Source organism: Alosa pseudoharengus, unplaced genomic scaffold (genome assembly GCF_046254945.1).
Source record: "Alosa pseudoharengus isolate Yale_2024_CS ecotype anadromous, Long Island Sound unplaced genomic scaffold, YU_APseudo_1.1 YU_APseudo_1.1_scf_9, whole genome shotgun sequence".
Taxonomy (NCBI): Eukaryota; Metazoa; Chordata; class Actinopteri; order Clupeiformes; family Clupeidae; genus Alosa; species Alosa pseudoharengus.
Window position 1 is genome coordinate 12900699 of NW_027468881.1, and position 24859 is coordinate 12925557.

The window sequence follows — 24859 nt, forward strand, 5'->3', positions numbered from 1 at the left end:
ACACCACCCACCCCCACCCCCAAGTCAGAGCAGAGAAAATAAACAGGCTGAAGCCGGGCAGACAGCACTTACCACTGTGTTCACAAAAGGGCAGCTCAGTTGTGGTTTGACAATCTGTAATTACCACTGGCAGTGTGGTACACTGGTCCTCCTATGGCATACAACTACAACATAATACTGACTGTTCACATTACATGGCAAGGACTTTTTGAAATTAAATTGTTGGCTACACATATAGTTAACTTACAGTACAGGTGATGATTTGTTTTTTTACAGAAATAAATTAAATTACTATAAAAACACACCAGGATGTTTCCCTGAATTATTGAATATTGTCATTTGTGTCTCGAGATGTCTTCACTGTGTGATCTGTCATTGGATGATGATAAGAGTGAGTTAGCCCAGTTCCAGCCAATGGGTGTGGGTGTCTGGCAGGTTTGCCATGGGGCATCTGGTCACACAACTTGTGTGGAGTTTGTGTTTGGTCTCCGTCATTGCTGTGCGAGAGTTCAGCGGTCCAGTTGGTGGTGCTCCAGTCCCAAGAGTTCTGTTCAGAGTCCTCCGCAGCCTCCCCTTGACTGGACGAGGTCTCTGCGTCACACGGGGTGTCCTCGTGAATGGCGTCCTCGGTTGGACAAAGTAAAGAGTCATGATCGTCCCTTTCAGCACAGTGCAGGATCTCACCGTCCTGGTCATTGAGGGAGTCCAGCAGGTCGGAGATGTCTGGTATGTCCCAGCCATCCTCTGTCACCTCTGCGGCTTCACTCGGCTCCTCACTGCCTAGCGCTGTCGTCGTTGTCGCGGTCCCCTCCTCATCCTGTTGCTGGTCTGTGGTCGCGGTGCTGCTCGTGCCTTCGCGCATCTCCTCGGGGCCTTGTCCACTTACTGGGTCGGACAGGGCCTCACTTGCACCAGGAACCCCCTGGGTCATGCCCAGGATCAGCGACTGAGACCCTGGCATCCTGCCTGCCCCCTCACGTGTGGGAACCCCTACCGCCACCAAGATGGTCTCCATTTGACGCATGTAGTCCAAGTGACCTTTCACCTGGGATGTAGTAGAACACACAGAAGCAAAAATTACAATAAATCAGTTATACACTGATCACATTTTACATTTCCATTCTTTGCCGTCATGGCACATGACACATCTCTCTTTTTTTCATAAAATTTAAGCCATTTAAGCCTTATGTCAACTAAATTGAGCTAAAATTATTGTTACTTACAAACAATCCCACAAAGGAATGTTATCTGTGCATTTCACAGGGAAAGAGCACTCAGTGAGCAGAATTTGTCATCGGGGTACAGATCAAGGTCCCCTGGCCTGGCAATTTTATGAGCCTGTGTTTCCTGCCAATAAAGCCTAATGGAGTCTTTTGTTCATGCTGAGGGAGTCACGTGATCTGTCTCACCATGTGCTGGCCTATGAGCAGGATGGAGTGTCCAAGCGGGGGCGTGCGAAACGCAGCTGAGAGCAGCTGTGCTGTGAACGGCAGCGGTCTTTAATTTTATCTTCCCCAAAAACGTGTAAATTAAACGTGTTTTTAATTTACTGGTAGCGAATTAACTGCTTGTTTGTGTGTGTGGGTGTGTGTGTGTGTGTGTGCGTGTGTGTGTGTGTGTGTGTGTATGTGTATGTGCAACACAGAGAGACGTTAAGAATCATATAAAATTGAAATATGAAATTGCCAAAAGTCTGGGATGACTGGACTATGGGGCTATATCAGGCATAGCTGAAGTCATATTAGTATGCAGCGCATGTCCGCAGTTGCCAGCGCAGAGGCACTTCACTTAGTCATGCCATTCACAAGATAACATTTGAATTACCCCTCAGAGATAACGAATACAATGCAAAAGCTTTCACCTATAGAAAAAAAAAAAAGGACACGAAACAGGGCTATTGTAGCGTACACTTGCACTAACATTTGCCTTGCAACATCAGGTACTGAAAGAATTCACAAATGCTGAGAAGGTTTCCTGTGACAAACCAGAAATGAGTCATTTCTATATTTCATGAGTTGATTCAATCATCAACCAGATCTGTAACAGGCTCAGATAGAGAGGATGATGTGAAGATGCATTATTGAAAATTTTGCTTAATTCTACAATCCTGTTCCGAAAACAGGGACACTGTAAATAAAAGCAGAATGTGATAATCTGCAAATCTCATATGCCCATATTTACTTATAAAACGACTTGGACAGCATATCAAATTGTGAAACTGACAAATTTGACTATTTCATGAAAAATATAAGCTCATTTTGAATTTGGTGCCAGCAAGATGTCAAAACACAACAAAAGGCAAAAATATATCAAAACAGAACAAAAGGCTTGGAAATTAGATTAACTGGCACCATGATTTGATATGAAAAGAGCATCACAGACAGACAGAGCCTCTCAGAAGTAAACATACGGAGGTATTCATCACTCCGTATAATCCTGTGGGCAAATAATGCAACAATATAAGAATAATGCTCTTCAATGTGATAATGCAAATAATTTGGGAATTTCATCTAGTGTGGTGTAGCCAGCCAGTCTGGTACAGTAGAGGGACGTGACTATGGGCACTGTCAATATCTTGTACAACAGAAGCGATGGCAAAATCTAAACGTCTAGCTTATCTAGTGACAGCCTTTTTGTTGTAAACAAACTCAACCGAAGTGCGCTCAGGTGAGGGGAATGACTAGGCAGTACTGTTGCTCATTAGTCTCTCATCGTAAAAAAACCTTCCCAGGCGATTTGATTTTGTACGCACAGCTCTCAGATGGGCATAGAGGCTTCTCAGTGGGGAGTCCAGACTAAACTTCCCAACCCCAAATTTCCTATCCCAAATTTCCTGCCCCAAATTTTGTGGACAGGGTAAAATCGGACTGGCTTCTAGATCTACAGGGACGGACTGGGACTAAAAAAAGGCCCTGGATTTTCATCAAAATAGGCCTAATACCATTCGCGCACACGCACACGCTGTCTATCATGATACAGTCTCACAATGTTATTATACCAGTGAAAGTATCACATTCAAAATAGTCAGTCAGATTTTACAAAAATTATCATTATTATTTTGTCTCATACCTTGATTCATATAAGTAGCCTAAATCAACAGGGATGTCATTTACCATTATGGGTCTATCAATAAATGGCCTTGAGTGTCTGTTCATCTTTTTAAGACTAACAGACATTGCACATAAATACAAATCCTACAACTTGGTTAGGTTGGCGCACAGTACATCATCAAGATGTGTATGGACAAACGGTTAGAGCTATTCTTTGCAAATACATGGTAGTTGTGGTAGTACATGTCTAGACAAGTAGACAATGCGACTCATTCTTCGTCATTCAATAATGAGGCAACAAGCTGTCTGTTTTGTGCAATGATGGAAATAATTCTGTATTCATATTTTATGTGTCTTTATGACTTGAATACTGTGTAGTTCTTATGGTCATTTGTGATTTTGTACCCATGTGTACCCTGTGTGTGTGTCTTTGGTCTGTATGCAAGCATCCTTTGTTTATCCTTGAATTCAGTGAAAGCCTGTCTATAGCCTCTTGCCTATCACCAGGTGTGAAATGTTAATGTTTGTAGAACCGCATGTGTCCAGGCCTCTGAAGGACTTCCCTGGAAAGGGGGTAGTTTTAATTAAAAGACAATAGAAGCTGGCCAGATGTCACCCAAAAGGCCACATCCCCCACACACCACACCTTTACCTTGCATATTCATACCAGTAGGTCACTCCCTCTCTTTGTGTGTAACTTTAAATATGGTCTCTGTTAGTCAGAGAAGTCAGAGAAATACTGAGAACATCTAGTGGAAACCCATGATGGGGTGACCCAAACATATACCTCTCTCCCTTGAGGGCCACTGGCCCCTCATTGAAAAGAATAAAGCCTGGATCCTGATAGCATCGTCCTGACTGAGTCTTAAGAGAAATATGGTAGTAAAAAATATGCTATCAGCAAGGACCAAAGAAAAAACTGAAGCGCCCCTACCACCCTTTAAAATGTTTAAAATGTTTCAAATTCTTATTGCTAAACACACCATCTTGACATAGTTTGAGACAGACAAAAATACTAAAGCCTGGCCGGTCTTCTGTCTGACTCACATCAACATTATCCCATGCATTAAAGGACTACCACATTTCACCGCTTGACTCAATGAAAAACATATAGGCTACCGAACATGGACATCATCATAGATTACTTGAGTCAGGTTGACAATGAAGAAAACATTAAGCATATGCGTGGTTTCTGACAGAAATGACGTTTTGTGCCAACATGTTTGTAGGAGCACAACCACAGGCAGTCTTTTTGCTAAACGGAGGTGCATATCCCTTTCTTTGATTAATTATAGCACATGTTCCACATTAATCATAGTCTATCACTGCAAGGGCATGCCAAATGTTTTTTTTTTCCTTTCAAACTGTATGGCGTCACACACAGAGAGACAGCAGACACTGATACCGTTAACACAAAACTGAATTAAGAACGCACTTGCCACAGAGATGTTTTCAACTGCTGTTTTTTTAAGATTCAGGTTAATATTTAGCTTCAAATCTTATTTTTAGCTCTTAAAAAATGAGGTCTGGACCTCGGGGACCTCATAGCTGGCGAGCCTGCTAACGTGCATAAGCACGGATCTCCTTGTCAGCTTAAATTAAAAACTCAAAAATAGGCTACGAAGGAAGCCAAGATGAAATGTTGATGAAAAAAGGCATGTGTGGCGTGAGATACTGAGACATTTGTCGATTGCGAGAGTTGCCAACCTTGGTGACACTGTAGCCATCGAGCTTAGCCGCAAATCACTATTGGGTTAAGGCAATAGTCGTCCAACTAAGTCATGAAATTGGTACATGACAATATCAAATAAAATGGCCATTACAATATGAATCACATACGATTAAGCTGTACACTGCTGTACTCTTGTGTATGACAATACGTGTGCGCATTGTTAAAAAATCTGACCCCTGAAAACAAAATCGATACAATGCAAGGCATGACATGACCTGTCCCTCCCTTCCTCGGACATGATGCCACTTTTGCGTGAGAAAACGGACTCTGCCAGAGACCAGGCCATTACTGTTGGGCTTGGAGCGCTTGCTGAGGCCATCACTCTTGCATGGTTCATGTTTCAGAGACCCAGCATCCGCTCACCAAATGATACAATCAAGAAGACAGCAAAACAACACCAACGGCACAACCATTTATCACGTGTCTGGGAGATCCGAATCGAGAGTCCCGTGGCCTGTGCCTCGATGGCTCGCTCACTCACCACGGACGACAGGTCCACGTTGATGATTCGCGGATCGCTCAGGCTAATGGGCTGCAGGCCGGCCACCGACAGCTGGACAGATGAGCTCCGGTAGAGAAATCCAAGAAGCCAATCTCCCCTGCCGGGAAGAAATCAGACCGGGGAGATAGACAACCTGAGCTCCCACAATGCACCAACACTTCCATCTCACATTCTCTCTCTCTCTCTCTCTCTCTCTCTTCATTTCCCATCCCCCTCTCTCACCTGCAGTATCCGTTCACAATCTTCCCCGCCACTACCCTGGACAGCTGCTGCCACGCCTTGTCCGATCCGTCCACAGGAGCCCCCAGCAGTACCACGTCCTCCACAACACCTTCACTTCCTGTGGGATTAAGACACACTTTTATTCCCACTCTCTTCCTCACTCACGAAAAGGTTAGGCCCTCATTTGCAGCCCACATAGTGCGCACAGAGAGAGTGAGAGACAGTGAGTAAGGCAGAAAGAGAGAAAGAGAGAAAGAGAGAGAGAGAGAGAGAGGAAAGGATGGAGGGAGAGAGGGAGAGAGAGGTTTGGACGTGGAAAAATAATTGCCTTTCTCTCTAATTTGTCTTTTGTTCTTTGACATAATTTTCTTTTTGTGAGCCAGCACATACGCACCTTGGTCGTTGGCCAGCTCTTGTAAACAAAAGTAGATGACTCTGGCACCTAAGCTGAATCCAATCAGGCTGACGGGCCGCTTCCCCTTGATGGAGAGAAGGCAATGGAAATAAATAGGGAAGCCATTTTAAAAGACCTCAGTCATTAAGAGCACACACATGCTCTACAAGCCACAGTGAATGCTCATATTAGAATGATTATCCATCATAATTATTCATTAAGAACAGTGGGAAGCCATGCATGCAGCTCAAACAACTAAACCCATGAATGCACAGCAGGAAGAAGAAAGGCATGTGAGAACTTTAGCGTTTGGATCGTGACACTTTTTTTCCTCCTTCTCTGTCACTTCGGCTCTTATTCCCGCAGTGATACATTTATTGGGCTCGGCGGCACATCACAAACATGCACCGGGAGGAAAAACTATTCCGACTACGGGAATGAGTTCAAACAGACAGCGTGGAAGCCTGAATCCACCACATTTATTCTGCCACTGGTGACTAACTGCCCTTTGAACTTCAGCACGGTTTTCCAGCAGCAGCAGCTAAGCTTGTGGGTGGTGTGTGCCGTGACAAAGTGTGGTGAAAAGTGTTATGTTACACAGTTACATTTGTGCTGAACGGCAGGAGTGGGGTGAAGGCTGCCATGCAGCATTTGTGAAAGACTTGGCAGTTTTGAGGGAGTGTTAGGGGCTGGAGTGAGACAGTCTGGGCATTTGTTGGCCTTGCCCACCACTCACCACCCTTGACCCCCCCCCCCCCTCCCTCCTCTTCCTCCAGGCCCATCCCCACCCCAAACGTATCACAGGGTAAGTCTGTGTCCTTGCTGGCTGCTCAGAGAAGTCCTGAGGGGAATCAGAATAGGCCGTGTGACCTCCCACATGCTACGCTCCCATGACAACCATCATAACTTAACAGGAGCGAGGGGAAAAAATGAAGAAGAGGAAGGCTGTCTCCTGAGGAGATGAAAGAGATCTGAGCGCGTCCGCATCAGCCTCGTTTGGTGCGGAAGCCATGGTGTGACAGCAGAATGTTAAAGAGGGAGAAAAAAAAACAGACAGGAGTAGCTGAACAGAGTGAGTGACAAAAAAATAAATGGATAAAATATAAATAAATCTATTCACTAAAGGTGGGTATTCAAGAGTGTTGTTATTGGAGTGCACCGTGGTTTACCTGCTGCCTGCTCCGAAGCACCTGGGCCAGGTGTTTGCCCACCTCGGCTGAGCGACTCAAACACACACTCCAAGGGTTGTCAATCACGCTTGCCACAGCCAGCAGCGACGCAGGCCATGTCAGCGCAGTCACTATTCCTAAACCCACAAACACAAACACACACACGCACGCACACGCACGCACATGCGCACACACAACCAGACAGGAGATAAAAACCGACAGGATATCACTCAGCCAGCACCTACAAGGTCTGGAGACAAAAGGAGCACAGCGCACCAGGATGAGATGTTCCGCCACGTTATGAGAAGAGGTAAAAATCAAGGTGACGCCTCAAGTGCCGGCACCCGAGGCAGTCGCCCTGCCTGCCACCGTTACATAATTGCCATTTTTTCACCACACTCGCTTTCCCTCGCTTCCATGACAACCCTTTCGAGGCACTATGTCGGCTGCAAAGCCCACCTGACAGAATGGTGTATTTGAGAGCCTCCTGCGCCACGATGCTGACCAGGCCATCTACGATGGTGTCCAGCGCCGAGCCCAGGTCCCGCAGGAAACGGGACTCCCAGGCCAGGCAGTACTGCTCCCCACAAGCCCCCAGGTTGGACCAAGGGGCCTGGAATGAACCTGGGACACACACCGATAGTGATATTGATCAGAAATATTATTTAGTTTATAAATAACAAAAATACAGCGGGGAAAATAAGTATTGAACACGTCAAAAATTTTTTCAGTAAGTATACTTCCAATGAGACTATTTGCATGAAATTTTCATTATGTGTTATGTGTTATGTGTAATAAAGTGGAATGACACAGGAAAAAAGTATTGAACACGCCTGCTGAAATTTCTTAAAAACTTTGTGGAAAAGCCTTTATTCGTAATGACAGCTTCAAGGCATTTCCTGTATGACGAAAACTAATCAGTCACAGTATTCTGGCTGATTTTGGCTCATTCTTTTAAACAGATAGTCCTTTAATATTGAAGATTCCAGGGGTCCCTCTTGTGAATCATGATCTTTAGTTAACGTCCAAAACTGTTCAATTGAATTGAAGTCAGGGCCTAGATTTCCTTTCTCTGAAACCAATTGAGAGTTTCCAGGGGCAGACTGGGACCAAAAATCGGCCCTGGCATATTTGGCCCAAGCAGCCCTCAAATTGGTCAGGCACACCTAATTAAATGCAAAATCTTTGCATTACCCTTAAATATGCATATATTTTCAACTGTCATGGAGCACTGAAAGTGATAGGCCTCACTGGCTATCACTCTCACTGATCAAATAATTGAATAGGCTACATTTAAACTATACAATGCTCAACTGACAGCAGCACCAAACAGTTACTGAATTTGCCTATTTGTAAAGAGCAAAATTACCTAGATTGTAGTAGAATCACTGTAAGACAACTGAAACAACACAAAATAAATAGGGCTGATGCTGGAAATATTCAATTCCTGTAGGCTATACTAAATTGCTGGTACATTTTGGAACATTATAGCTACATTAACTCATTATCTTTAATGTCTTCCAGTAGCCTATCGCAGTGGTTTTCAAAGTGGGGGCCGCGAGGGGGTGCCAGGGGGGCCTCAGCAAGTTGGAAAGAAAAATAAAAGCAACAAATAAATACATTTGAAAAAATTTAAATATACCCATTACTATGAGGGTTGTTATACAATGCCATTATAATAATTTGCCGCATATCTGAACATTATTTTCCATGATAATGACTGGGAATATTAGTAGAGTGATAGCTCTCATATAGCAGAAAGCCTCAAATGTAATTTTACACACTGTATGCTCCATCACAAAGTGCTTGTGGCTAAAATAATTATTAGGATTAGCTTAATGTATTTTTAAATTTGACGTAGTATTGTTGATTTGGGAACCCCTGGCCTATCGTATAGGTTACCGTATATTAGTTGGCTTGTGCATGAATATGGCTTGATGTTTTGTAGCCTACATTTCCGTCAGTCTACAGTCTTTTAGCCAATCTTTACCATGATAATTAACCCTTCCAAGATAGAACCCTTTCGACGCTCTACTTTGAGAGACCAACCACCACTCATGTCATCGATGTTGAATTTTGGCGTCTGACGGAAACTGATCAATCTGACCAACAATTAACATTGATTTGACACTCTTTTGCTGTCCGGGGTTGCAAACAATGTTTTTCCTCATCTCTAAGGTCTCCCATATATGAAATGGATTCTTGGCTAAAAATATTTTACTGCTAAGATTGTTAAATTAACAGATATTGTTATACACCCCAAAACCAAAAAAGGACTAAAATATAGCCTGTCCGTATGGGAATTAAGGCATATAAACTAGTGCAGATCAATTACACAAGCTCTGAGAACTTTGAAACTTTGCATGTTTATAGTCAGGAAGTTGCTTTACCTATTAGAAAAGACGTGGATGTGAATATCTTGATGTATGGAATGAATGGAATGAGACATGTAAACATACACCTAAAATAAGCGGACATGCAAAAAATGAATATCTATGCAGAATGTTTTCATTTACTTTGCAGCTGCTTTACCACGGATTATCATAGAAACACATATAATGGCTTATGGGAAAGGTGGGGTTGTACTGAATCCAACAATACCAAATATGTAACTAGAAAAGCATTTCCTGAAGGAAATACAGTGCATGAAAATGCAAAAAATATGATGTAAAATATCATACAGAGTAAAAACAAACTATATTGGTTGCTAGGTAGATAAGGTTTAATATAGTTAGAGTGACTGAACAGTTAAATAGGTGGATAGTTTATATGGTTAAATGATTTGCTTGGTAGATAAGGTTTAATATAGTTGGAATGATTGAACGGTTAAATAGGTGGATAATACTTAACTTTAGTAGTTATGCCAATTAGCATGTTAGCAATGCTAACATGTTAACTATGTTAGCCATGTGACTTAGCTAACTTAACTAATCGTTTTTAGCAGTTTTGCTAAAAATGCTAACTAGCATGCTAACATGCTAGCATGCTAACTATGCTAACCATGTGACTTAGCTAACTTAGCTAATCATTTTTAGCAGTTTTGCAAAAAATGGTAACTAGCATGCTAACATGTTAGCATGCTAACATGTTAGCATGCTAACTATGCTAACCATGTGACTTAGCTAACTTAGCTAATCATTTTTAGCAGTTTTATAAAAAAGGCTAACTAGCATGCTAACATGTTAGCATGCTAACTATGCTAACCATATGACTTAGCTAACTTAGCTAATTATTTTTAGCAGTTTTACAAAAAATGCTAACTAGCATGCTAACATGCTAGCATGCTAACTATGCTAACCATGTGACTTAGCTAACTTAGCTAATCATTTTTAGCAGTTTTGTTAAAAATGCTAACTAGCATGCTAACATTTTAGCATGCTAACTATGCTAACCATGTGACTTAGCTAACTTAGCTAATCATTTTTAGCAGTTTTATAAAAAATGCTAACTAGCATGCTAACATGCTAGCATGCTAACTATGCTAACCATGTGACTTAGCTAACTTAGCTAATCGTTTTTAGCAGTTTTGCTAAAAATGCTAACTAGCATGCTAGCATGCTAACTATGCTAACCATGTGACTTAGCTAACTTAGCTAATCATTTTTAGCAGTTTTGCTAAAAATGCTAACTAGCATGCTAACATGCTAGCATGCTAACTATGCTAACCAAGTTACTTAGCTAACTTAGCTAACTAGCTACAGTGGGTAGGAGTCATAGTTGATGACAAGTAACAGTTACAATGGCTGAACAGTTAAAAAGTTCAGTAGTTTAAAGGGTTAAATTGTTGAACAGTGAAATATTATAGTGAGGACTTTTATTTTGAAACAGTTTTTGGCAGAGGAAGCAGTTGAACAGGATGTGTAGTCTTAATAGGGCCAGTTTGTATGCTTAAAGCCTGAGAATGGCAGTTGGGCCAGCTGGCCTGGCCACCTGCCACAAGATTCTAATTGCGATGATGTCATAAAGGGCAATGTTAAGTCAATGGGGATTTTTTAAAAGTTAATAATTAATAGTTTAAAAAGTATAAAAGTTACAAAGTTGAAAAATACATAGCCCCTATGACACAAGTAAGACCTACGTAACAAAGTTTGAATGAAGTTTCTACGTTAAACGGTTGAAGCTGCATTAAACGCGTTAGAAGAAGAAGTATAACTAGAAAAGCATTTCCTGAAGGAAATACAGTGCATGAAAATGCAAAAATATGATGAGTTCATATGGTTAAATTATTTGCTTGGTAGATAAGGTTTACTATAGTTGGAATGACTGAACAGTTAAATAGGTTGATAATTGAAATGGTTAAATTATTTAGGCAGATAGTTGACGATAACTAACAGTTGGAATGGCTCCAATGTTTGCTAGTAGTTATGCTAACTATGTTAAAGATAATAATGGTAACCAAGTAACTACGCTAACTAGCATGCTAACAATATTAAAATGTTAACTATGCTAACCATATGACTTAGCTAACCTAGCTAATAATTTTTATTAGTTATGATAACTATGCTAATTAACATGCTAACATGCTAATTATGTTAACCATGTGACTTAGCTAACTTCGCTTATCATTTTTAACAGTAATGCTAACTAGCATGCTAACATGCTAACATGCTAACATGCTAACCATGTGACTTAGCTAACTTAGCTAATCATTTTTAGCAGTTTTGCTAAAAAATGCTAACTAGCATGCTAACATGCTAGCATGCTAACTATGCTAACCATATGACTTAGCTAACTTAGCTAATCATTTTTAGCAGTTTTGCAAAAAATGCTAACTAGCATGCTAACATGTTAGCATGCTAACTATGCTAACCATGTGACTTAGCTAACTTAGCTAATCATTTTTAGCAGTTTTGCAAAAAATGCTAACTAGCATGCTAACATGTTAGCATGCTAACTATGCTAACCATGTGACTTAGCTAACTTAGCTAATCGTTTTTAACAGTTTTGCTAAAAATGCTAACTAGCATGCTAACTAGCATGCTAACATGCTAGCATGCTAACTATGCTAACCAAGTTACTTAGCTATCTTAGCTAACTAGCTACAGTGGGTAGGAGTCATAGTTGATGACAAGTAACAGTTACAATGGCTGAACAGATAAAAGTTCAGTAGTTTAAAGGGTTAAATTGTTTAACAGTGAAATATTGTAGTGAGGACTTTTATTTTGAAACAGTTTTTGGCAGAGGAAGCAGTTGAACAGGATGTGTAGTCTTAATAGGGCCAGTTTGTATGCTTAAAGCCTGAGACTGGCAGTTGATGCAGCTGGCCCGAACACCTGCCATAGGATTCTAATTGCTTAACGGCTCTATTGTGATGTCATCAGCCCATGTTAAGTCTATGGGGAAATTTTGAACAGTTTTTAATTAATAGTTTAAAAAGTATAAAAGTTACAAAGCTGAAAAATACAAAGCACCCATGTCCTAAGTAAGACCTACGTAACATAGTTTGAATGAAGTTTCTACGTTAAGCGGTTGAAGCTGCATTAATTGCGTTAGAAGAAGAATAAGAAGCCTAGGAAGAACAGTACAGTGCATTTTCATGCACTGTAATAAAATGCCTAGGAAGAACAGTACAGTGCATTTTCATGCACTGTAAATATAGTATGACAAGTTAGGGTGTTCTGTCACTCAATGTATGAGGTGTCCAAAATGAAAGAAAACAGAACACTGGCAAAATACAGTCTCAAGTCCAAATCACATTATCAGTGGTGAGAAGAATGTTGATCTATATTTACATTTAATAATGACACATTTCATACGAAACACAGATCCAATTGAATCAGGTTAACATTGGAATGGAACACCTTTATTAAAATATTTACATTCACTTGAATTTTGTTTTGGTCAAGTCATTACTGAATAATGGAAAATAATATTGTTAGCTTTTGTCTGTCCAGACCAGCAGTGGACAGTAGAGCCTACACTGCTTACTTCACCCCTAAGTAGCTAAACAGTTAGTTGTAGAAACTACTTTCCCTAGCTAAGAAAGTACTTAGCCCTCTGACTAATGTTGCATGTGTAATTCAACTTGATTTGTATTTTAATGAAAATTCTGAAATTGTTCCTTTTCACTAGTCTCTTGAATTATAGAGAATGTCTTACAGACATTGGATCCAAAGCTTGTGGGAAACATTTTAAAAAGGGCAAGAAAAAAGATCCCTATGTCCAAAACCCCACAGTAGAAGGCCTCCAACGCATACTTACCCTTGCTCAGCAGAGAGAGAGATGGTGATGTCCATAAAACTCTGGCTCCATATACAGATGGTATTTCCTCCAAAATCAAAGTTTCATACTGTATCATGTATAGCGAACTACTGCAGTAAGACAAAAATCAGTGAGCAACAGCAAGTTGCAAATGTTGAGAGTGAGAGCACATCTGCACCAAGAGGCTGAGTAGGGCTGATACAACATAATTTCAAATACGGAGAGATTGTTTCATTTGTGGGAAGGCCAGCTCTAGATCAGAACCTCTGACAGCCATTTCGACTGGAACAGTCGCAAGTACCAGAAACAAGGTCCTTCGGGCAGCTTCTGAAAGGCTTGATGAAGATGTACATCTTCGAATTCTTTCATGCCCAGATCTCTTTGCATGATACCAAATACCATAAAATGCCTTGCACACTACATCTCAAAATGAAATATAGCAGAAGCCATAGAAAAAAATTTAAAAAGCCTATAACAAAGCCTTTATTAAGCTCACTGAAGACATTGATAAAACAGTATTGTCCAAAGGTATGAAAGTGAGGACTCTCAACTCCTTGACTGATAGCTATGAGAACATACTAAAGACCATTGCTGAGCAAGAAGGTGTGTCAACACAAGAAATATAGATCAAGGACAGTGGTGTCTACATCCCAACTATTCTCACTTGAGTTGCTGAACATGGAATTGTTGATGCAGCCATCGACAACTTTTACCAAAATGAAGACACCCTGGATGGGAAGTGTACAACTCATGCTATGACGTCTGTTGTGCTCCGAAGAGGCCAAGTCTCCACAGCAGATAAATGCCTAGCACAGGTTCCCTCAGGTTCAGAGGTCCCTCACCACCTTAAACATGATTGATATGAATGGATGGAGATAAACTTTACAGGTACATTTTGTCCATTCTTTTACGCTTCACATCCAGGGTGTCTTCATTTTGGTCAAAGTTGCTGATGGCTGCATCACAAATTCCATGTTCAGCAACTCCAGTGGGGCCAGTTGGGATGTAGACACCACTCTCTGTCCTTGATATCTGGTCTGCTGCAACAGATGTGAGAAGTGCCTAACTTCTGTATTGGAACCACAGTGTCCCATTGCACTGAGCTCATTGAAGACTGTCTTACTACCAAACTCATGATGTATCAAAATGGGAAGTCCCAGTGTGATTGGCGTATGGATGTGACAGCTCTGTTCAATGAGATCATGACAAATTGCGATAACACACAGATTCTCCTTTGAAGCTGGGTCATCATCACATGTTTGGTAATTTCTGTGGGCATGTTAATCAACACACCAGTTCACAAAGTCATACAGGATGTTGGGTACATACTGTACTTGCTGCATTGGAAACATAATAGACAGTCACTGCTGACATATTACTCACTGTCATGCTCTACCTGATCCATGCTTTTCCTCAATATGTCTGCAGCCCTGTGTAATATTTGGATTTCGGAAAGACTCTGACTTGTCTGTGGAAGTGTAGTCTCTGTCTACTGTTATTTCTGTGAGTTTAGCAGCTTCCCTCAGTGCACAATATGGTCATACTACAGTATCTGAGCAGATCAGATCTGACTGTCTTGGACGTGGAACAAATGCAAGCCTGTCTTTGTAATGCTGTATCAGCTTTTCCTTTAGTTTCCAGGATCTATATTTCTTGTGTTGAACTATAGACACATCTTCTTGCTCAGCAATGGTCTTTAGTATGTTGTCATAGCTATCAGTCAAAGAAATGAGTCCTCACTTTTATATCTTTGGACAATACTGTTTTATCAATGTCTTCAGTGAGCTTAATAAACGCTTTGTTATAGACATTTGTCTGCTTTTTTGATTCTTTTCTATGGCTGCTGTTGTATTTTGTTTAGAGATGTAGTGTGCTAGGCACATTTTATGGTATTTGGCATCATATGCAAAGAGATCTGGGCATGAAAGAATTTGAATGTACATCTTCATCAAGCCTTTCAGAAGCTGCCCGAAGGACCTTGTCTCTGGTACTGGGGACAGCCGTGGCCTACTGGTTAGGGGTTCAGGCTTGTAACCGAAGAGTTACCGGTTCGATCCCAGACCCAGAAGGGAAAAAAGGCGGGGGAAGTGGTTGAGCACTGCTCTCCCATGCCCACATCCATGGTGCCCTTGAGCAAGGCACCTAACCCCTCACTGCTCCCCGAGCGCCACTGCTCTGGGTTAGTGTGTGCTTCACCTCATTGTGTTCACTGTGTGCTCACTAATTCACGGATGGGATAAATGCAGAGACCAAATTCCTTGTATACGCAAGTATACTTGGCCTATAATTTACATTGCCCCTGTACCAGTCGAAATGGCCGTCAGAGGTTCTGATCTAGAGCTGGCCTTCCCACAAATGAAACAATCTCTCAGTATTTGAAATTATGTTGTTTCAACTCAGCCTTCTTGGTGCAGATGTGCTCTCACTCTCAACATTTGCAACTTGCTGCTGGTCACTGATTTTTGTCTTACTGCAGTAGTTCACTCTACATGATACATGATATGCAAATTTGATTTTGGAGGAAATATCATCTGTATATGGAGCCAGAGTTTTATGGACATCACCATCTCTCTCTCTGCTGAGCAAGGGTAAGTATGCGTTGGAGGCCTTCTACTGTGGTGTTTTGGACATAAGGATCTTTTTTCTTGCCCTTTTCAAAATGTTTCCCACAAATGATACAAAGCTTTGGATCCAATGCCTGTAAGACATTCTCCATAATTCAAAAGACTAGTGAAAAGGAAAAATGATATACATTTCAGAATTTTCATTGAAATGCAAATCAAGTTGAATTACACATGCAACATTGGTCAGAGGGCTAAGTACTTTCTTAGCTAGGGAAAGTAGCTTCTACAACGAACTGTTTAGCTACTTCAGCTATTCAGTAATGACTTTACCAAAACAAAGTTCAAGTGAATATAAATATTTTAATAAAGGTGTTCCATTCCAATGTTAATCTGATTCAATTGGATCTGTGTTTCATATGAATTGTTTATTACTGGAACATATGAAATGTATCATTAAATGTGATATTCCACTTTCTCTCAAATGTAAATATAGAGCAGCACTTACCTTATGTAACTTACCTTGCAGTAACAATGAATTTGTCAACATTCTTCTCACCACTGATAATGTGATTTGGACTTGGAGACTGTACTTTGCCAGTGTTCCGTTTTCTTTCATTTTGGACACCTCATACATTGAGTGACAGAACACCCTAACTTGTCATATTATATTTACATATTTGGTATTGTTGGATTCAGTACAACCCCACCTTTCCCATAAGCCATTATATGTGTTTCTATGATAATCCGTGGTAAAGCAGCTGCAAAGTAAATGAAAACATTCTGCAAAGATATTCATTTTTTGCATGTCCGCTTATTTTAGGTGTATGTTTACATGTCTCTATTCATTCCATACATCAAGATATTCACATCCAGTCTTCTCTGGTAGGTAAAGCAACTTCCTGACTATAAACATGCCAAGTTTCAAAGCTCTCAGAGCTTGTGTGATTGATCTGCACTAATTTATATGCCTTAACTCCCATACGGACAGGCTATATTTTAGTCCTTTTTTGGTTTTGGGGTGTATAACAATATCTGTTAATTTAACAATCTTTAGCAGTAAAATATTTTTTGCCAAGAATCCATTTCATATATGGGAGACCTTAGAGATGAGGAAAAACATTGTTGGGTTTAGTTCTACCTCCGGTAGGGGTATCTCAAAAACTAAAGCCCTTTCTGACCATTTGTCACTAGCCTATACTTGCAATATTGTATTTTTGAATTTTCATTGGTGTTACTTTTGCACTATTGTCACTACCGGCATCCGCCGCAATTTCGTGTAGGCAACTTCGATTAACTTCTGATGGCTCACAAAATCCTGGCTCTGGGCCAAAATGCGAGGGGTGGGCCTGACGTGAGCTGTTATTGGATCAGTCGAGTGTCAATATGGAAATGTAACCAGTGGGCCGCTGATTGTCCATCCTTTGGGCCGATCGTTGGCCAAAATAATTAAATTATATAGGCTATATAGCCCATTCTATCGGCCCAAAAGGTGCGTCGGCCCACCGGGAAAATGCCCTGTATGCCATATGGCCAGTCCGCCCATGAGAGTTTCCTTTGCTGAATGGTTTGGATCATTGTCCTGCTGGAAGGTCTAGCCATGTCTCATCCTCATCATCCTGGTGGATGTAAAGATTCTCCCGGAACAAAATGACTCCATTCATCCTTCTTTCAACTGAATGAAGTCTGCTAGTACCATGAGATGAAAAACAGCCCACACCATGATGCCACAACCTCCAAACCTCATTGTTGGTATGGTATTTTTAGGGTGATGCACAGTGCCATTTCTCCTCCAAATATGGTGTGTATGTAGACATCTGATGTAGACATCCGAAAAGTTCAATTATGCTCTCACCAGCTCTCTCAGTATTTCATAGGATTGTCCAAATGTTGTGTAGCAAACTTTTAACGAGGTTTGACATTTTTTTCTTCAGCAATATAGGGATGAGGGTGCATAGAGGCCATGGCGGTGGAATGTATTACCTATGATTTTCTCTGTAACAATTGTACCTGCTGCCTCCAAGTCTTTCTGGAGCTGTCTCTGAGTGGTCCTTGGATCTTGGGCTACTCTTCTGACTATCCTTCTGACTTCCTGGTCAGAAATCTTGCAAGGAGATCCTGTGCATGGCCAGTTGATGATGCAGTGATGTTCCTTCCACTTGCAGATAATGGCTCCAATACAGCTTGCTGGATGATTCAGAAGTTTTGAAGTGCATCTGTAACCAGTTCCATTGATATGTTTTGCAACAATAAGGTTGCAAAGGTCTTGGGAGGGCTCTTTGCTTTTACCCATCATGAAATGTTTCTTGTGTGACACCTTGGTAACAAAAAACCTTTTTATAGCCCACCAGTATGTACTAACCCAGCTTATATCAATTTGCACAGATAGGAGGGATAATTTCTCTAATCACTGATAAAATCCAGTTTGTTCCTTGCCATTCCTTGCCTTTGTGTACTGCTTTTTCTTAGCGTGTTCAATACTTTTTCCCCTGTGCCATTCCACCTTTTTACTCATAACTCTACTTTTAGACATTGATGTTTGGATTTTTATATATGTGTGGATTACCTAAGTTAATACTAATGTCCGGTGAAAATGTCATGCGAATAGCCTCACTGGAAGTATACTTACCAAAAAAAAATGTTGACATGTTCAATACTTATTTTCCCCGCTGTATGTATTAATTCATTTTATTTGCATTTATTATTAGAGAAATTTCACTAGAGAAAAATCTCCATTTAAAGTATTAGCAAAGCTGTGATTTCAAGGATGGCTATGGCATTGGTGAATGTAGGGACTCAAAAAGAGTGCATGTTTATTAAAGAAGCCCTATGCAACAATTTTAGCAAAAATGACCTTAATTATGCAGGTTGAGAGTCGTTCTGATGGTTCTACAACACTTTTTGGGTCGTTTGGTGGGTGCTTCATCTCCCCTTAGTGCTTCTCCGCGGAAAAAACGAATATGCAACTTTCTGGTCGCGGTCCGAACACATCCAGATGTAACTCAGCGGAAGTATCCAATCGCGCCTCGAAAATGTAGTCAGATTGTAGTTTCTAAGAAGACTGCAAAATGGACTCCGACTTGGCTTTGTTGCTGTTGAAATTGTAAGTAGCCTACCCTTGGGTGAACTTCGTTTTTGTAATGTGATTTGATAGTCTCTTGAACAATGTGTTTGCTCGACCGTTTTATTGTGAGCCCTGTATGTGTTTAGCTTGGTTTCTTGATTGCTAGCTCGCTAGCTAGTGGGGGTTTAGCGTAGCAGTCACTTGCTACCGAAGCTGCAGGGGGAGCTATGTTGTAAAAAAATGCGAGCCCAAATCAGGTGAAAACCCAGAAACAGCGAAGGAATAACCAGACCTGCATAGGGCTTCTTTAAGAGCCTTCTTTAAGAGCCTCTGTTAAAATGTCTGTGAATATACCTAAGGCACCATTAAAAACTGTACAAGCACTGCTACCACCTCACAGGCATCTGTGCTGCTGTTTAGGTTAACCTTCAAAAATAAGGCTTCCACACTTGAAGCAATTTATGCGCCTTGCCCAGATGGGGACGTGCGAGTGCCTCTGCCTCTCATGAATACTCTATGCTAATTAGCTGCCATGTAAACATCTGCCCGTCCCGACCGGCGGGGGTTCATCAGGCGGACACTCACTGTATTTGCCGCTGCACAGCCAGCCAGTCACAGCCACAGTCAGGTGGAGGTGCTTCCCCTGGCTCAGCGGCAGGAACTCAAACTCCTCGATGGCGCCGACACGCTTGTTCATTTTGTAGCCTAAACATAACAAAAATATTAACAACAACAACAACATCATCATCATCATAATCATCACCATCAGCAAAACACATTGGACACATAAAAAGGCTGTAAGACTGACCATGTTTTTAAACTGACAGAGGAGGGAAGATGTATGGAGAGACGAAGACTGATAGAGTAACCTAGAGAAATATAGTGAGAGGTGAAGTGTCTCTAAGAGTGGCTGGGCTCTGAGTCCGCTGAGTGGGCTTCATGAGGAAATGGGCAAACGAGGAAAGATGAAAGGAGAAGAGAGGGAAGAAGGGACCCGTCTTTGTTGAGCTCACCGGTAAGTCCTGCACCTGCTGCGCCAAACAGGGACGCAATGATGGCGATGCCCGTGGCTGAGCCCAGCACTGCCGCCCCGCCAGCGCCCAACACGGCACCTGCACCTGCTGCCACTAGGGGCGCCGCCAGTCCACCCGTCACACCTCAAGAACACACACACACACACACACACACACACAGACACACAGACACACACACACACACACACACTGTATTTTAACTTCTTTATCCAGCAAATGCTTTTATCGAACCCAGAAACAACATTGCAAGGTTAAGTACACATGCTAGGCTAAGCACAGCACACATTTTCCCTTCAAGCAGCCCAGCATCCTTAAACAATCACATATGCACAGAAGCATGTGTAAGAGTTCCAACAATCACACATTACACACACGTGTGTCCAGTGACGGGGCAATAATGTAACCTAAGTATACACAATATGAGCTTTAGCTGAGCTGCTCAAAGAATAGAGGTCAAGACGCCTGCCTATGGCTGATATGAATCTTTAATCTTAAGTGTGCACTGCAAACAGTAGTGAGACAGTGTGTAGGACTCTAATGCTCACCAATCACAGTGCCCCCGCCAACAGTAGCTAGACCAATCAGCAAGTACCGTCGCAGTTTACGCCCTCTCTCTTTCTTTTGTCGCCTTGAAGATTCTTCCCTGTCAAAAAAAGAAACAGGATTCAAGGGGGGAGGAGAAGAGGAGATGATGAAACGGCTGAACATGCACAAGACAAAGGCTGTAATTAGAAAATAAGACAATCACTTAATTGGGTTTCCAGTAACAAGCCAAGAGGCACACAACAGCCCTAAACCACTAATACTTACAGCTGAAGCAAATCCTCATGGAAAGCAACAAAATCACAAACAACCACAATTTAATTCAAATGAAACACCCGAGATTGCACAGCTACAAACATACAGATAAACACATACTGTGTGAGGGTAAATCAATTTGAACAGATATCACAACAATTGCACTCTATCGAAATGCTAATGAGCCATCACCATTCTTGAAAGCACAGTAGCAGTTTCATGTTGTTAGATGTTGAAAAATAAAAATGACACCACACTGGCTATGAGGCACTATAGCAAGCACACCAGAGCTGTCTGAGGAGATTACATGTGCTGTCTGAAGGTTGAAAACAACAAACATCATAAAAGAAACACATATATTGAACCCGAATCCCCTCTCATCGCTATTCTGGAGACGTCTTGGCTCTCACTCACTCGCTTTCTTCTCCACTCTCCCGGAGACGTTCTCCTATGGTCTCCTCAAAGTCTTCCAGCTGCTGCGGTAAGACGCGGAGCAGGCAGCTGACGTGGCGGATCAGAACTCGGGCCCTGGCGTCATACAGACCTGAAAGAGAGAGGCAGCAACACGTCAAACAATACTCACCTACCTTCAAAATTCATAACAAATTATTAAAGCCTTTAGAGAGATTATGGACGGCACACTATTTCCATGTTGGCTTCATAATTCGCTTACCATCTTTCACAGAAAACGACACCAGGTCCTGTGGAAGATTGAAGACACCATTGATTCACAATTAAATACAATTCGTACAGGATACAAGTGACTGTAAATGTACATTTAAAACCAGCTAATAAAAAAAATACGTACTTAGTGTATACCATTATTTACAGCCACTTACAATATATGATATAAAATGTATAAATTGAGATCATGCTAATGTGAAAGAGGTCTGAGTTTTGGTAGGCCGGGCCACCTGAGTGATGGGCAAGGCTCCCGTGCTCAGCAGGGGCTCTTCCTGCAGAATGGAGAGGAAGGTGTCGCTCCCCTCGAACCCCAAGCCAGACAGAAAGGCTCCCATGACTGGCATAACAGACTCATCCAGGCCAAGCCATTGCACCAGGCCTTCCAGAAACTGCTCCCGGAAGCTCCTGAGACCACAAAATGCCACACACCAACACCAATGAACACCCTCCACTGCAACCCTTTAACCATATCTTTTTTACAAGCCTTACATGGCCATGCAATGCAAGTAGCTCAGGTGAAAAGGGGCTGTGTAAAGTGAAGCAGCCAGCGAGATATTTTACCTCTGATGCGGTCCAGGGAACAACTTGCCCAGGGACACTCCGCACAGACCAGCATATGCAAAGCGCCCAGGTTCACTAAGTTGCCTGCCAACCACCCCATCTGATCCTGAGAGAGGCTGACTGCTATGATTGGGTTCAGCTTCCCCTGAATCTGTCAGAGAAGGTTGACAACTGGCTGTGAGATATTGATGTCCTGCTTTGATTGCAGGACATGTTGTGAGGTTAGGCAAGACATTTGAAAACGTCAACAGATAAAGACAGAAAGAGTGAAACAAGTAACTAGCCTAATAGAGGACATGCATGCATAGGCGTGAGAAATTTAAAAAGGCAAGCAGGAGTATGCAAGTAGGCCTACCTCACAACTCTCAAAAAGTTAAATAGACTCCTGTTAGGTTAGGTCCGCATATTGACAGTGCATTCACGTAGTGTGGCAACTTATCATTTGGTTTGGTTACACATTAGCACATAAGTTACATAACACTCACTCAACTTTAAATCAAAACCTTGAATTTCCCCTAGGGATCAATAAAGTATCTATCTATCTATCTATCTATCGATCTATCTAAAACGTCCCTGTTTCACCGTTGATGGGTCTGTCTTTGGCCACAGCCAGAGTGACAGATGGTTTAAATTTAACATTAACGTTATATCTCCAGCTACCGAGCCAAACATGACACAAATAACACGCAATTATTCAGAAAAATTGTTGTGAATGATGACACGGAAAACATACGCCAACGTTCCAAATGTGCAAACCACAAGACTGAACGTTCAAGCTTCAATGTTTCGCAACTAGTCATGCCTTATAAAATTGTGACCATACCTGCAATTAATTTTGGATCAGTATCTGTCCTTTTGGGTGAATTCATTTTAAGCGAGCTGGGCCTGTTGACTACATTCACAATTGTTGATGTGTCGCAACATTGCAATAACTAGCCCCTTTGCTAACTGAACTGAACTGTAGCGTCAGCGGGGGAAGTTCATCAGAAACTTCGGCACCCAGCTTCCTCCCCTCGAACTTGAAGCCCCACCCCCTTCTCTGTTGTCATTTGGTAGCCTACGTGGTGCTGCTGCGGCAGACAAGAAAACAGTTTCAGTACATTTTCTGATTCGCCTACTTTGAGCTTTCTTGCGGTGGGTTACTTCATAGGCTACTTTATATATATATATATAAGCCTTTTATATAGGCATTTTTTATATAGGCATTACATTTTTAAATTTAATATAGGCCTAGCGTTACCAATAACGGCCACCAGGTGTTACTAAAAGTCTTCTGTGAAGATGTGATGTGCACGCGCTACAACACCTAATATGTTTTACATCTGAGACTTCAGATGCACCAGGACTGCATAGCATTATTGCCTTGGTGTAACGAAGACCTATCGCCACAGAAAAAACGCAATGTTTGCAATGGTGCAAATGAAGCAGAAACTAATTGTTAATTTATTGGATAAAATGGAATCTAAATATTACAATTACTCTCAGACAAACATAAGTTAATTGAAGTTTGTAGGCCTAGTCTAATACAATGTCAAACATTTCTTTCTGTGATATTTGGAAGTAAACAAGCCATAGATACAGACACATAACACACATTTTATATGTTTAGCCATCTTTAATTTCAAAATGGATTATCTTGTTAGGGCCGACTCTTTTTCTGAGAATCACCCTGTTCTTCTTATCAATGACATCCATCCTCATATCTGGCACCAAACACAAGTATGGGTGCTTGGGTAGTAGGATAAGCATCCAGGTTTGATTAAGTATGCACCTCATATTTGGGCCCACATTCCCTCTCCGGAGCCATCATAACATCAATCTAGCAGTGGAGCTATGTGCTATGGATGTTTTGACATGTAATCCAGATGTGATCTAGCAGTCGGCCACATTAAGAGCATGCTCCCTTGGCAGTGTGGTTTTGTCTGAATAAGGAGACGCACATCTGAAGGGCACTGGTGACTCATCCGACTGCAGTCTAATCCCCCCCGTCAGGCTGAGGACCTGCCCATGTTATGTATTCATTGGGACTGGGAGTGGGAGGACATATATCTCTTTTGAAATATACATGAAGAAAGAGAGAATGAAAGAAATAGAAGAAATGAACACAAAGAAATATAAAGAAAGAAAGAAAGACAGAAAGTCCCCAGTCATTTAAAATGATTTCCTATCATTTACCCCTGCCCTTTGTCTTTGGCTCTGACTCACTAACACCAGTTCCTGCCAGGCACTATCTCTGCTTTCACAATAATCAGCACCCTGATTGGCGTAAGGGAGTATATGGGAGGCATGGGGCCAACCAGAGGGGGATTACTGTGGAGGTGCAGCAGGAATCAGTACCACTAGTGAAGATCTGAGTGCTTTGCCAAAATAATTTCCCGCATTGTCAGTGCAGGACTCCCAGCCTACACTATGTTTATTTAAGTTTCCATTGTTCATCCTGTTTGAACAGGGACAGCTCATACTATCCTTTCCTGTCAATTACCTCCATTGTATCTCAATTTAGAAACACTTTTGATATATCCTCCTGTGCTGTGTGCACAGCAGCTAACCATGAAAAGTCATAGATATTGCATCGCCACTGAGTCTTGGTTGAGAAGGCAGGGCATCTTTAGTGCCTCTGTGATCCCATTAAACTGCTAACTTACACGTAATGTTGTTTACATGACCTTCATATCATTGTTTTAGGCCGGAATTCAAAACAATACTGTTTATGAAGACTGGGCAATTAATTCACATATGAATATACAGTGCCTGTAGAGGTTTTATTTGTGGTGTGGCCTACTGGTTTGATGCTGTTAAAATACCAGGGGGGTGAAGCAGAGTCACCCCAACCATATCTGTGTCCATTTGTTGACTCACAAAATAAAAATAACAAAACTACTAACAC

General features: G+C 41.6%; 1 protein-coding gene across 2 annotated transcripts; it reads right to left on the reverse strand.

Annotated features, from left to right (window-relative positions):
- Positions 1-51: 51 nt before the first annotated feature.
- On the reverse strand, positions 52-22910 carry tmco4 (transmembrane and coiled-coil domains 4). Of its 2 annotated transcripts, XM_076276406.1 has the most exons (14): positions 22796-22910; positions 21973-22123; positions 21642-21816; positions 21401-21428; positions 21142-21271; positions 20475-20572; positions 19909-20052; positions 19481-19600; positions 7529-7693; positions 7070-7206; positions 5901-5985; positions 5507-5624; positions 5264-5381; positions 52-1045 (listed from the first exon to the last, which is right to left on the reverse strand). In XM_076276406.1, the coding sequence occupies exons 1-14, from the start codon at positions 22839-22841 to the stop codon at positions 323-325; spliced, it is 2238 nt and encodes a 745-aa protein (XP_076132521.1). In that variant the 5' UTR covers positions 22842-22910; the 3' UTR covers positions 52-322. The 2 variants fall into 2 exon arrangements, with proteins under 2 accessions (XP_076132521.1, XP_076132522.1); XM_076276407.1 differs by lacking the exon at positions 21973-22123 and having other exon boundaries at positions 22796-22864.
- Between the last annotated feature and the right edge of the window lie 1949 nt (positions 22911-24859).